Source organism: Protopterus annectens, chromosome 10.part0 (genome assembly GCF_019279795.1).
Source record: "Protopterus annectens isolate FY-2018-M chromosome 10.part0, PAN1.0, whole genome shotgun sequence".
NCBI classification, from domain to species: domain Eukaryota; kingdom Metazoa; phylum Chordata; order Ceratodontiformes; family Protopteridae; genus Protopterus; species Protopterus annectens.
In genome coordinates this window covers 158,943,124-158,957,657 of record NC_056744.1, presented here as the reverse complement: position 1 = coordinate 158,957,657, position 14,534 = coordinate 158,943,124, and the positions used below count along the sequence as shown (strand labels likewise).

General features: G+C 37.7%; 1 protein-coding gene across 1 annotated transcript in view; it reads left to right on the top strand.

Annotated features, from left to right (window-relative positions):
* The window catches only part of SDK2 (sidekick cell adhesion molecule 2), a 1,526,639-nt gene that overhangs the window by 1,113,898 nt on the left and 398,207 nt on the right, over nucleotides 1-14,534 (top strand). The window contains exon 27 of the mRNA XM_044085131.1: nucleotides 1,570-1,668. Coding sequence (XP_043941066.1) covers nucleotides 1,570-1,668 — 99 coding nt within the window. The remainder of the gene's footprint in view (nucleotides 1-1,569; nucleotides 1,669-14,534) is intronic.

Genomic DNA, 14,534 nt, shown 5'->3' with positions numbered 1-14,534 from the left:
ACGCAGAGCAGAAGCAGTGTCTAGTGTGTACACAATATTCATTTATTTAAGTGAATAAATTAAAAATAGTTTTTGCTGTCAGTAACAGGGCAAACCCTGAGCTTCAGTGGGAATTGTCTGGTATTCAAAACATTCTCTGATTGTAGCCTTCAGAAGTGAATTTCAGTCCAATTCTGTCCTTTCCAGCAAAACAAACTTTAAAAAGTATGTAATTGTTTTTCCCGTGCCATCTGAGTAACACAATAATGACAGATTTTTTGGCTCTCCAGTGCACTGTGATGTTATATCATGAGTGAGAAGATTTAGAGGATGTAGTTTTCCATGTTTCCTTTGAGATGTGCTGCCGAAGTGGTTTGCTTGCATTTGGAAATGGCTCCTGGAGAAGAGTTATTGGTAGCAGTATCTTCACAGAGCAGTATGTGCAGATAAGGATGATGAACACTAATTCTCACCACCATTGTAGCCACTAAAGTAAAGAACAACAGCATGGTCAAGTATTCTTACCACTAGAGCAGCATCTAAAATGGAGTATAAAACCATGGCCAAAATGATTCTGCACATGTAAGAGAGAAAAAAACAGAAACCAGGGTGTGAACCCTATACCACTCATAAAAAGCATTTTTGGATATGTCACCAACCTTACTGTCTGCCTGAATAATTAACACCTGGTTACCATCAAGAACTCCTTGTTAACAGCATACAGAAAGAGATGCTGTGGGAAGAAGGAAGGGTGACATTGCCTTTAGAACTGAACACATATTGGTCCTCAGACTGCAAATGTACAGACAAAAAAAAGGTCTCCTTTAATTGTAAATGGCAGGACACACAGGGTGCTAAAGCACTGCTTCAGTTCAAGCAACAAGTGCAATACCAGTATTAGTGAATGCCGGTAAAGCACTGAAGACCGAGTTACACCTCCTAACACACTGCACCCCTTGCAACTGCCCCCTTTGCTCCACCATAGCTATACTGCTGTACATAGATGCATACAAGCCTTATTTTAGCTACTTTCTCACTACTTTTGACTTTTATCTGTTTTCTTTTTAATTGCTGACTATTCTGACCTTTTTATCACTTTACTGTAATGATATCTCCAAAATGTAAGTAAATAACCATCAGTTGTAGTGATAAATTGCATCCAGGCACTTCCATATTGACTGACATATTGTCTAAGATTTTATTTATTTACTTACTTACTGACTTATTTATGTATTGATTATATTTGTTTACCAGGGTAGTGCTCATGGTATACCCTTTTAGTAAGGGCTGAGGTAAAAAAAAAATCATAATGTCAGCAGCACTGGAAAAATGTTTACAAGTAGAAAAGAGATAGCTACAGTCAAGAGAAATAATATGGGAATACGATAACGAAAGTGTAGATAAATTACATGAGATAAAGTGTCTATATTTGTAGTTAAATTGTTTCTTTTATGATATGTCATCCACCCCACCTGTTCTGAAAGTAGGCTTCCCCAATGCTGTTATAAAGTGAAGCAGTATATTAAATGGCTTTATCAGTTATCTGTTGAGTAACCAGCTAATGTCTCTTTTCTTCTCTATCTTTTTTAGTACCTGGCCCGCCAGTTGGTATTTTGTTCCCGGAAGTTAGAACCACCTCAGTACGTCTCATTTGGCAGCCACCAGCAGAACCAAATGGAATCATTCTTGGTGAGTGTAAACATGACAATTTGTCTGAGAAACCTTGAATGCAGGGTGAATGAATCAGTAAGAAGAGTTAAGGACACAGCCAGCATGTAGACAACAAAACAATCCCACCACTCACTGTCCTCTCCCCTACCTGTAATGACACAAACTCCCCTACCTCTAATGACAACTCATTATCCTTAATTTCCATTCCAACTTCCTACATAAAAACTCCTATGTAACTTAAAACCCTGCTGCTTAGCTGCCGATCAACTTCCAAACAAATACCTAAAACTAGCTGCCCCATCCATCATCTACCCCGTATCATTACTAATAATCCACTCTATCTCCAAACAGTACGTTCCCAGATTCTGGAAAATCTTTCTTATCATACCACTTCATAAGGGCAGCCCATTTAAGAGACATAACTAACTACCATCCCATTGCCACTCTATCCCCCTTGCTAAATTTCTAGAGAAATGTATCCACCAGCAACTCATTCACTACCAACAACCTACTTTCCAGCACCCAGCATAGCTTTATGCCTAAACACACTACTAACTCAGCCTTCTTAACCTTTACAGAGACCATTCGCCACCTCAAAAAATGAAGGACAACTAGTCTCAGCCATTTTCTTAGATATGTCAAAAGCTTTTGACACAGTATCCCATCAGCTGTTCCTCAACAAAACTGCCACTTACAATCTCAATACCACACCCCTAACATGGTTATCTGACCTTCAACAGGCCAATAAATGGGCAAACAGCCTCTGCACATTATTACCAGTCACCACAGGGGTACCACAAGGCTCCATACTTGAGCCTCTCCTCTTCATAATATTTACCAACAACCTATATACTGACACCCAACATGCCACCATCATCCAATATGTAGATGACTCCTCCCTTATCTGTTCAGCCCACTCCCCACAAGAACTCCAACACAAAATGCAGTCATCATTCCAAGACATTGAAAAGTACCTCACCAGCCAGCAACTCATCCTAAATCCAAATAAGACCAAGCTCATAATTTTCTCTAATAAATCTTCCAAGCCCAATACCCAATCCCTCTCCATACTATTTAACAACTATACAAAAATCAAACACGCTAATCAGACCAAGCTGCTAGGGGTAACCATAGATGACTCACTAAAATTTGATAACCATATCTATCTGACCATCAAAAAAATCCACTCTAAACTAGGCGCTCTATACTCCTTACTTACACAACAAGCTAGACTGGCCACTGCAAGATCCCACTTGCTATCCGCCCTCCTATACTGCTCTGAGGTCTTTACTAATCAAAAACCAGCCTAAATAAACTAGACTCTTTTCACCAACCATCCCCACAGAACACACCAATGTACTGGCTAGAACTTCTCAGCCTATTATTACTAAAACAACTTTCACTCGCCCATAAAATCATATTCAACTCTACTGACTGCCCAGCTCTATCAAACCTAGTCCACGCAAACACAAACAGTAGACTCCTCAGGTCATCCAACAAACTAATGCTAAAAGTAACCCAGCCTCACAACTATCAAGGGGACTCGCTCTACTCCCATAAAATAGCCAAAGATTGGAACACCCTTCCTCAACAGATAACAACCCCCCCAACCTGTCCACATTTAAAACTACCCTGAAAGAGTATTTAAATGATAATTGTCTATACCCCTGTATTGTTCCCAATGAATGTTCGTCCTCTTTTTTTCCCACTCATCTCACACATGTTATCCCAAATAGTGCTCATCCCACATAGGGCTATCCCACTATGTGTCTTTTCTTTATTAATCTTTCTTCCTTCAGATGACCTAACTTATAAAACTACATGACCAGTTTTTGTCTTTCAAAAGTGACTCACCTTGCAAAGATTATGTACCTTATATATATATATTGTAAACATAAAAAGTATTCTTGTATGCCTGAAACATGCATGTTTGTATTGTATTCTGTTATTATATTTTGCTATAATATTTTTGTTAAGCTCATTTGCATATTGTTAGCAATGTACTACTTAAACTAACTTTACTGCTTGTACCTTAATAATGTTCTTTTTGTTGTGGAGCTTTTCTCCCCGGGTATCCACTGCAAAAAGGTTTTTTTGGATCCCCTACACAACGCCGACATTCCAGAATGCCGACAATCATATGGCTGACACCATATGATCGACATTCGGAATGCCGACATTGTAAGAAGTCCACAAAAAAGAAAAATAACATTTCCTTTAAACTGCTAGCAGGGGGGCTATGCCCCCTGCCCCCCATAACTTTAATATACCAACTCCGAGATCGCACTACAGTGCAGGAATGGAAATCTTTCCATTCTGCACTATAGTGAGATGCTGATTCCACATTGTTGGCAATCCGAATGTCAATCATATGGTGTCGGCCATATGGTTGTCGGCATTCTGGAATGTCGGCAAACTGAAGGGGACCCGTTTTTTTTCAACCCAGTCAGACACTACCCAGTTAACAAATGTAAATAAATAAAAAATAAGTAAATGTTGTACTTTTACACCCTTCCCCCACCCCTCCCCCCAAAAAATAGAGAAGACCAAACACAACCTTTTCCACTCTCCTTTGGAATATTGCTTGTATGTCTTGAAATGTAATATACTTAAAAACTTTCAGGATAATTATGTTAAACTCCAGCTGTATTTAAATTTAATTTTATACTTTTTCATCATTTTTGGTTGGCACAATGATACATTTGAAAGACTAATTTTATAAACTCTGATGATTTACTGTTTCTTATTCCTCGTCTGATGACACAGTGATTTATTTACTGAATTGTGGTTCTTTTATAATAATTGCCTTTGGTCCTGCAAAACTCAGCATTTGTTGTTAATGAAAAGTAAGCTGTTGAATGTGTGAAAATGAAATAAATATCTTGTTGTTGATGATATGATTACTAATGGGAGAAATGTTTCCAAAGCCTTTATTATTCAGCTTTTTCACAGAGGCATCTGTAGATTCTTAAGGAGTTAAAACACTTGTAGATAAATAACTCACAATATTACGCGTGTAATTCCAGTGATCTTTGGTAGTTAAGACCCCGTGGCAATGCATTTGTTTCTCATCATTTCCTGTTCTGCTTTTAGATTATTTTGATATCTAATCTCATAATGTTTCTTTACAGTATTTATATCCTCTGTATCTCCATTCCTTTTCTCTCTCCTTATTGTCACTTCCCTACCCTAATCCACATTTAAAAAATAAACTGAGCAGGAGGCATAACAAACTGCAAACTTTATTGACGTATAAGCATGCTGCTGGTAGGCTTTAAGTACGTGACCAGTCAATGAATACATTTGCCATTTGAAATTTGAACCTATAATAACTGAGAGCCTACCCTAGAGTATCTTTTTAAGATTTTGAACAGGGCCTTCCAAAATTAGTAAAAATATGTGTTTCTAAATAAGCTGAAAGTGAAAACATTAGTCTTGTCAGTCTTTCTAATGCTATTTGTCCAGCATATATTAGATAGCAAATGTCTTGTTAATATATGAAAGATCAAATTATATTACTGCAGTCAAACCTGCCTGTTGAAGGAGAGAATCTTAAATTTTATTTTTCTAGAATGTCAGCACTGGGCTTAAGAATTTAGTGTTACTGGCAATCAGATTTCTTGATCTTTATTTCATAATTTTACATTGTGCTAATATAGTGGCAAGCAGTGGGTCAGCACCCACATATAAATGCCAAAGACTTGCCGTGGGCTAGACCTTCTGATAGTCATATTATACCTTTAGCTACCTCCTTATTCATTTTCTACTGAAAGAAAAATTAAGAGAACATAAGATTGTCCTTGCAATACAATGGAATTTTTTTTTTGCATTTATATCTTATTGTGATCATGGAATATAAAACATACAGTGATGTCAGCACAGTTGTACCACACTTCCTTACTTACAGTAACACCTTTCAGTGCTCTAAGTGTAATCTAGCAAGCCTCCTGATCTCCACTAGAAAATAAGGCTTCAGTACCTGTGCACATCCCTTACTTCACTGGCTACACACCCATAAGACAGGCATATGTCAGCCTTTAGCCACACAAATCTGTCTTCACCACCAGTTGTTTACCAGGCTAAATTATCCTAGTAAACTAGCATAACAAATGGAATTGGAAACTTTGTGACACTGAGAAGGCCTTCTGAAATGATTTTACAGCTGTTCAGAGTTAACTAACTGCAAACCATCTGCTACATGCTAACTTATTTCAAGGGATGGGCCTGTAATGCAAGAGGACGGGCAAGAAAGGAAAAATCATAAACTAACCCAGTAGCTGCCTTAATGTAGCCTCTTTTGGTTAACCCAGACGCTGGTGATGGGGAATGAATGAGCTGATTGCCTAGGAGGTGGCTCATGATCAATAGGCAGTGGGTGCAAAGTTTGACAAAAAAAATACATTTCTGGAAAGTGCCATTTTCACCTACTGTCACAACCAACAGTATCAGATTTGAAAATGAAATACGTGCGCATGTGCATGCACACACACACACACACACACACACACACACACACACACACACACACATATATATATATATATATATTATAGTTTCCCTGCCAATTTTTTTTCTAACTTTTGATGTCCATGCAGAATTGAGTCAATGTGAAAGTACCCATCTTACAGCCTAATACATGACCATAGGTTTGGAGTTGCCAGTTTCATACAGTTTGCTAGCATTAAAGGGTCGGCCATTTCTTGTCCTGTTTACAGAGATGCTACTGATAACCATAGTTGTCATTTTGACCTAATTGTTGTACATTTATCATGTGTCTTTTATACACATGTTGAGCTATGACTTCTGCCGATGCAGTCCTCGTGTTCTACCAGTTAAATACCGCCCTTCTACATCATAACTATGTCAAATCATAGAACTGTGCACAAGTCAAAGCTCTCAGTGTAGAAACATTCATCGGCTCCTCTGCTTTCATACTGATAGGCCCTTTACATTGAGTTTTCATTACCTAAGGTAGGTTTTCACCATCCTACAAATGTGGTCATCTCTAGTTATTTCCCTTCTTTCTTGCCTCAAAAGCCTCTCTGTTCACTTTCACCTCTTTTGCTTTACTGCAGTATCCCATAAAATGTCTTTGTTTCCTGCAGTCTACATTGTTATCTATATATAGATTGGGTCCTTGTCTTTCTTGGGCTGATTTTAACCCTTGCTATTTTTCTGTGCACAGTACTTCCTTTGTTAGTAAAATATGCAATGTATTCCTTTTTCAAACTATTGCTTCCCCTGATTATTTTTAGTAATCACTTTTCTTTTCTTACTGGGATAAGTCGATTCAACAATTATCTGGATTACTTGCAACATGTGACTACTATAGTTTTCTATGCAGTCTGCATTTGGGTATATAAACAGTTACATATTTATGAATATATGGTGTACATTTGCATATCTGATATCTGTTTGCTTCGTAACAGCTACACTACAGCTATCTTCTTTACTGTTACTTCACTCTGCAGGGCATAATTTTACCACTGGCCATACACATGATTTACCTCTGAGTAGCTGAAACCTACTACTGCTCCTGTTCCTGCAGCAAAGGTCATGACTGCTGTCAGTATTAGTATTTTATTAAACAATCAGTCTGGTCCAGAAAAAGAGGCTATATCATACATTAACCCTTTTCTACAACTGTCTTCCCTGAGGCTACCTTGCTAGCATGTATGGTTCTCCTTGTTTCCTCTGCCCCCCACCCCCCTCAGCTGACCAGCTCTACTAAAATACATAATTATGCACATTATTGCATTAAATCCCATCTCACCTTTAACAAGCCATCTTGTAGGTTGCATATGAACTTGCTGGAGATGCCTGGCCATTGCTGCAGCCTTTGTTTTTTCCGCTGAAAATGTTGCTCATGTTCCCCAATTATAATGGGGTGTTGAACACAAGTATACTAAGCAGGTAAGGCACTGGCCCTCTGCTTAATTTTCTTTTTTCATTAACTGTTACTTTACTTCACGTTAGTGAGTTTCCTGTCCAGCTTAACACTTTGGGTCCATTTTTAACCCCTTGAATTTACCCACCAGTGTTTCATGACAGATTGCTTTTTTTCTTTTATTTAACATTTGTTTACCAGGACAATCCACCTAGAACAGAGCCCATTTTTAGCAGAGGCTGGGGAGAAACATTCCAGATGCAAGTCTATGGAATGTGGGAGGAAACCAGAGTACCCAGAGGAAACTCATGTGAATACAAAGTGGACATGCAGACTCCGCACTGAAGGCACCCCAGCTAAGAATCAAACTGGAGAACCGCTTGCTGTGAAGCAACAATGATAACCACTGCATCACTGCGCCACCTGCACTGGTAACTCCACAGGGACTTTCTATTTGCTGTGGTGACATCAGACCTAATTATGCAAGTGAAAGAGGTTCTTGGGCTGATGCCATCTGCATAGGAGTGAAGGTGAAAAAACGTCCTTCACATAAAATTATTTTTATATTTTGCTCAAATGGGAATTCAGTCAAACGTTAATTAAATGGATATTCCATCCCCAAAAGATACCCAATTATATCAACTATACCAGAATACTAAACCCACCATTCTACTTCCCCGTCAGCTTTATCTATGAAGAGGACAATGTTCTGCTATGATGGAGAAAAACTTGTTGTCATCAGTTGAAGTATGGTTATCCTCCCTTCTGGGCTGAATATATATAAACTGAAAAAATCCTGCTATTTCATTGATTTGTTTTCTTTTTTAAGTTTGAGGATTTGCCATGAAAATGTTTTATGATTAGGAGCTTGTTTATAAGCATTAATAAAAGATGTGATATGTGATACTGCTGAGGACAGATGGAATAAATGAATAAATGAAATAAGCCTATGGACATTCGACAAAAGAAGGTGTCAGAGCTGTTCACCAACGCAGATGACTTCTCACTGATATAAAATTGTATCATACCAATGCAACAAAAGAAAACATGAAGGCGCTAGAGCTGTTATGACTATAACTGTAGAAGACGCCAGTTTTGATGTTTTCATTCATTGTCGACACAAAGTTCATTGACAATACCAGAATTTTGTCTACTTCTCTCCCCTTTTGACCTAGCTGTACTATAGGGGGCATATAGAAAGTACATGGTGTCAGCATTTACATCCCAGAGGTCAAAAGGCATAGCAAATCTCTTCCTGTTTGAGCTGCTGTCTATTGGATTTATTTGGTATCAATAGCAGGTACTCATCTGGAATCTATCACTAGTGTTTAATGAAAAATAGGCAAATCACAGATACCCCTACCAGCTTATTAATTTTTGGGGGCTCTGGCAAGCACATTGTAAAACAAAGTGTTTTTGCTACAGCACAAAAGGAGAGCAAGAGAGATGTATTTTATTATTTTAAGGATGTGAAGTGAATAAGCCTAGGTGTCTTTTCTGACTCATGATCTGGGTACACTATCTGGTGAAGTGACTTGCTCAGAGTTATGCAGTATACAAATGGAGACCAAGGGGATCAAACCCAGGACTATAACATGAAGATTATGTATTACTTTCTATGGCTCAAACAAAAATAAAAAGGTGGTCATACCAGCTTTGTGGCATCGAGTAATGAAGCCCTTACAGTGATCAACATGACCTTGTGTCACCTACCAGCTTTTGTGCACTGCAGGATCCAGTGAGATAAAGTAGGAGTGAACTGCTAATGATGTTCCTCCTGTCACAAGGGAGGTAGGTGTCTCAGTTTGTTATTTTACTGACTATAAACAAAAGCACAAGGGTGCATTAATATGAACAGGACCAGCATATGTGCATGGGTTTATATTAGTTCACCGAAATGGCGTTCCGACGAACACCTTCTCATCGATCTCTAACCAGAGAAAATTGCATCAGCGATTCACTGAATTTACTAGGGTAATGAAATACTTGCCTGAAGCACAACGGACCAACTTTTAGTTGACTCGAACTCACAGAAGTGGGGAGCTTCACCCTCCCACCCCCCTAACTATATATATCTACTCTGAGATCACACTACAATAGAAAAAAGGGCAACGTTCTGTAATTGTCTATTGTGCTTTGGGGAATTAATTTGTTGCCCTTAGTGAATTCAGCAAATCACTGAAGCAATTTTCGTTGATTATGAGTCGCTGAATAGGTGTTCACCGGAATACCATTTTGGCGACCTAATAATAGACCAGTGTGCAATGATCCACCAAGCAGCACTCTAGCACAGGATCAGCATGTGTAGGAATAGCATTGTAAGCCTATGGACCTAAAGGTCATGGACAGTATTACCACAGCACACTTTGGCCACAGCTGCAGATAGCCAACATGCAATTTAGCCATTTTGGCATTTTGTTCAGAAACAGGAAGCTAGACAGATATCTTTTTTATGGTAGCACCCATAATTTGCAACTGTCCCTGATTTTTCAGAACATACTTGATTTTGCCTGATATGCCCCGCCCCCCTTGATAGTTTTGCCTTTCCAGAACATCACTGATGATTACAGTAAGTCAATAATGGCAAGCATTAGAGTTCTGTGTTTCTTATTGTTCAGAAAATGCATGTTAATGGTATACTTTCATTCATTCTTTCTGTATATTGCAGACTTTACATATTTCTTAATTAAGGTGGATGCAGCAACATTGTAAGCGTATTTACATTAGACTATATCACCAATTTTAGCCATTTAAGCATTTCTTGGCACTTTGCTTATAAGGGTATATATTTGACAGATTGCTCGTGATTGGGACTTCAGTGTTGCCCTTGAGAAATTAATTGTAGTTGAAACTATATATATTTTGTGGACATTGAATCTGTATCTTGGATAACATTTTTAAATACATTTATAGTTGTCTAGCAGTATGTACATAAAGAAGCTATCTGCCTGTAGCTAGCTTGGAATGAAAATTGGGATGCCATTATGGCATGAAGTAGGACTGGGGAAAAAAATAAACTAATAGCTTTTTAAGACCAAAGGACAGCGGACATACAAATAATAGACAAAGGGGGATAAAAAGAGGAGAAGTCCCATAGTCAAGTAATGAATAGAACAGGGAAGAGAGGATACCAACTAAGCCAAAATGGAATACTAACTAAGCTAAGATGGTAAAAGGGAGAAGCTGGTCAGCGAGGCCACAGTTTAACCAGGAAACTCTACATTCTCTATTTGCAATCAGCTATATAAGTTAACCAATAAATAAGGATACAATTGATGTGGTGCACATTCTTACATTGTCTCAGTCTTTAAAAAGAATACACTTCTTGAATTTTATATTGTATCTATTTTTTTAGTTACAGGGATAAAATTGTACAATAAATGGACAAGCTATTACAAGCATATGAATGCTGAACTCATTCTGTCCTGTAGAACTTCTGCACACTCTACAGTCTATAGATTTCAAGGTTGCAAAAAGTATATTAACCAATGAACTTACTGGAATTAATTAATACCATTCCCTCCTAAAGAGCTGTGGAAATTTGCACTCCGACGTCTAATAGTTACATCCACAGACTTTTGAGAAGACTCGAGTTACATCATCACAGTTCACACAAATGTTAATACATATTGAATCATAAGTGCTAGAAAAGTGCTACTGGCCAACCTTTCAGCTCAAAGCAATCTTTAAGATTTAAAACTGAATGAATGCTACCACAATAAACTGGATTTTGTAAGTCGCAGTCAACACAGTAAATATTAATTTTGTAAAGTTTTGTAAGCAACTTTCAGTACCTAAGTTAACCACTCAAGTTGCAGAAACTACTGTCATCAACATTGTGTTCATTCTGCTGTGAGCTTTCATAGGAGGCTAAGCAGCTCTCTCCATGTTGTTTGGCTGTTGAGATGTTTAGAGAAATATGAATGTGGTTACAGTAAAAATAAGCAGAATAGTAGGGTGTACCATAACAAGTTTATTACAGAATTTTTCAATTAGGTTGTAAGCAAAAGGAACATTGATTATGTCCCTATTTAAGAAAGGGACCCACTAAAGTTGTTAAAAGACTTGAAGAAGATATCACCAAAAGTTCTGTTTTAACCCTTTCTGTGGATTGTACATATGTCATTATAGAAAATAGTTTGAACATTTTTTTGTGGGGAGTTGCAGATCTTAAAGGTCTAGCAGGTGACATTCCCAAATTTGTCTTCAGAAGAGGATACAGTTTAAAATAAGGATGTTTTACACAAAAGTGAAACTTTCTGTTGTTTCAGTTGTAAGCAGTGTAGATATTATAGTACTTCTCCCCATAATATGAAGTAAGTAATGACCACTATGTTTTCAGAGTTCATGGCAAATCAACCAATGTGGTCTACATAGTAAAATATTTACCTTATGAGTCATTTAATGTGAGGAAACGCATAGGTCTTTAACTGAACAAATTTACCAGCATCAGTTTGCTATTAAAAAATATCTGCTAAATACCTTAGGAGACTGCAGTACCGAGAGTTTTAATCTCAAGAAATGTTGAGTTTTTCTGTGATTGATCAAATAAATGGTGACATTAGGGGAAGATATAAATACTTTATTTATGTAGGGAACTTGCCTGGCAGATACGATTAAATGCAGGAAGATTCTTTTAACATCCAATGTCAGTTGTAAAGTAAAACATGAATTATATTAGGATGTTTTCAGTGATTATTTAATTATGTACCTGATTTGATTGATTGGTTTTGGATGTGATGAAGTATTTATTGTGTCCATTTCTTTCTATGTGTTGTATCTAATGAAGTCTTACTGATCAAAGATGAAAGCTCTCAAATATAACAAGTTGGTGATATGTTCAGTGTCATTATTAGTGTAGCTACTATACAACCAACATCATTATGTTTTAACATACACTACACAGAGGTCAAGTATCAATGCACTGGTATTGCCCATCATGTAAGTCTTAAGATGAAGTCTTTTAGTAGTACGGTTTTGCAATTATTAATGTAAGTATGAACAAGCAATGTTAGCCACCAAGAGTCATTCACTAGATGATCACAGTGAAACACCTGAAGGCATTACTAGGGCAATGGTAACCTAGGACAATGGAAAATAAAAGCTATAACTAACTCTTGTCTGGAGCACTGTGGTGTTAGAATTCCGTAGTATAGCTTCAGTATGACAAATAGTAGGTATTTCATGGAATGCAGTTTCCCTGGTACCAGATCTCAGATTACACAGTGTACGAATAATTGTGTGTTTTTCAATGCAGAATAAGTTACCAATAGTTGGAATTATTTTCTTACTCTTGTAGAAAGCTTGTTTATTGGTATCTGTTGTCTGATGAGTTTGTCTTCCAGTCTGCTGTCAGTGGGCTTTCAGTATTTCAGCTATGAAAAGCAGAATTCTTAATTTCTATTAAACATCTACTATATAATTATATATTAAAGAAAATGTTCAGTTAAGGAGTAGTGCAAGAAAAATGCAAGGAAAGCTGATGCTACTAAGCTGTAGGCTGCAGCCCTCATTTATCAGGAAAATATATTTTGGCCTTCTGCGACACCTTAGTAATTAGTGCTAGCCCTAATCCTCCACATTACTTTAGAAAACCCTTTCCATAACACTACCACAGCAAAAGAAACTCAGATACTCACCACATAGATCATCACACATGCACAATACTAAATCTATCCCTTTACCAAGCCCTTATTCTAACTCTGACTTGCAAACACTTGTGTGCATGCGCGCGCACACACACACACACACACACACACACACACACACACACACACACACACACACACACACACACACACACACACACACACACACACACACACACACATACACACTCCTAAACCTTATTGACAAAACTAATGGTAAATCCCAAAGTTTAGTCATTAACATCAGAAGCCCACACTTAACCTACCATAATACAACTCATTCCATTCCACAACTGCAGCATTTCAAAAACAACAGTCATTGACAAGTACATCTGACAAGCTTTCCAGGCACAAACATCTTTCATTAAAAAGATACCTTCAATGAAAATATGTGAGACCCATATTCATATATAGGTGCAACCAGAATGGTCATGCCATATAACTTTATTTTACAAGTTTGCAGATATAATTTGGTACACTGTTAAATTAGCTGAGAGAATGGGCAAACTGTACATTAAACCCTGAATGAAGAATGAACATTCTCCAGCAGGGTGTTATGTACAGGTAATGCCTGCTGAAAAACAAGTCCATCTCTTTACAGCAGTATATTAAGCTGCTGTGAAGCTCAGACAGATAATGGCTTCATTTTTTATGCTCACTAAACAGTGTTTTGCTATATAGCAAACATAAAATGAAAACTAAATAAAAGAAAAAAAAAAGAAAATTGCACATAGTGTGTGCGTGAGAGTGAGAGATAGCTAGGCAAGAATACAGACTGCAACATACAGTCCAACAGCATCAAATTGTTAAACATTGAGTTATGCAACTCCTAATAATAGGCATTTTTGATTGACTGTAATCATCAGTGAAAGCACAATCACACACCATGCTTTGAAATCATCAGCCAGCCATGCTATGTGCTTAGCCTTCAGTTAACCTTTTGGTAATTCTCTTACCTGCATATATGATATGGTATTTGTATCTCAAGCTGACAGAAAAGGGGGGAGATATGAGTAAAGTAAATGGGGTGAAACAGTTATGCAACAACTAATATGAGGAAGTGTAGAGAAGGCAGACAAAGAAGAACAACAGACAGAATCCAGACTAAACAGCCTGAGATATAGACATGGCAGGGACAAAAGATGATAAGTGATTAGTAGCAGTAGCTTAGTTAGGGTGGAACGAGAAGGGCAAGAGCCCTAGGTGCAAAGTGTTGGGGGAGTACGATCAGCTGAACCCAGTCACTCTTTAATGTAATACTGGATTTTAAAAGCTGGTATTGCATTTGCGGCCAAACCTGAGCTCTGTAGCACTCTATGGGTGGTCTAAACTGTAGCAACTGCTTGCAA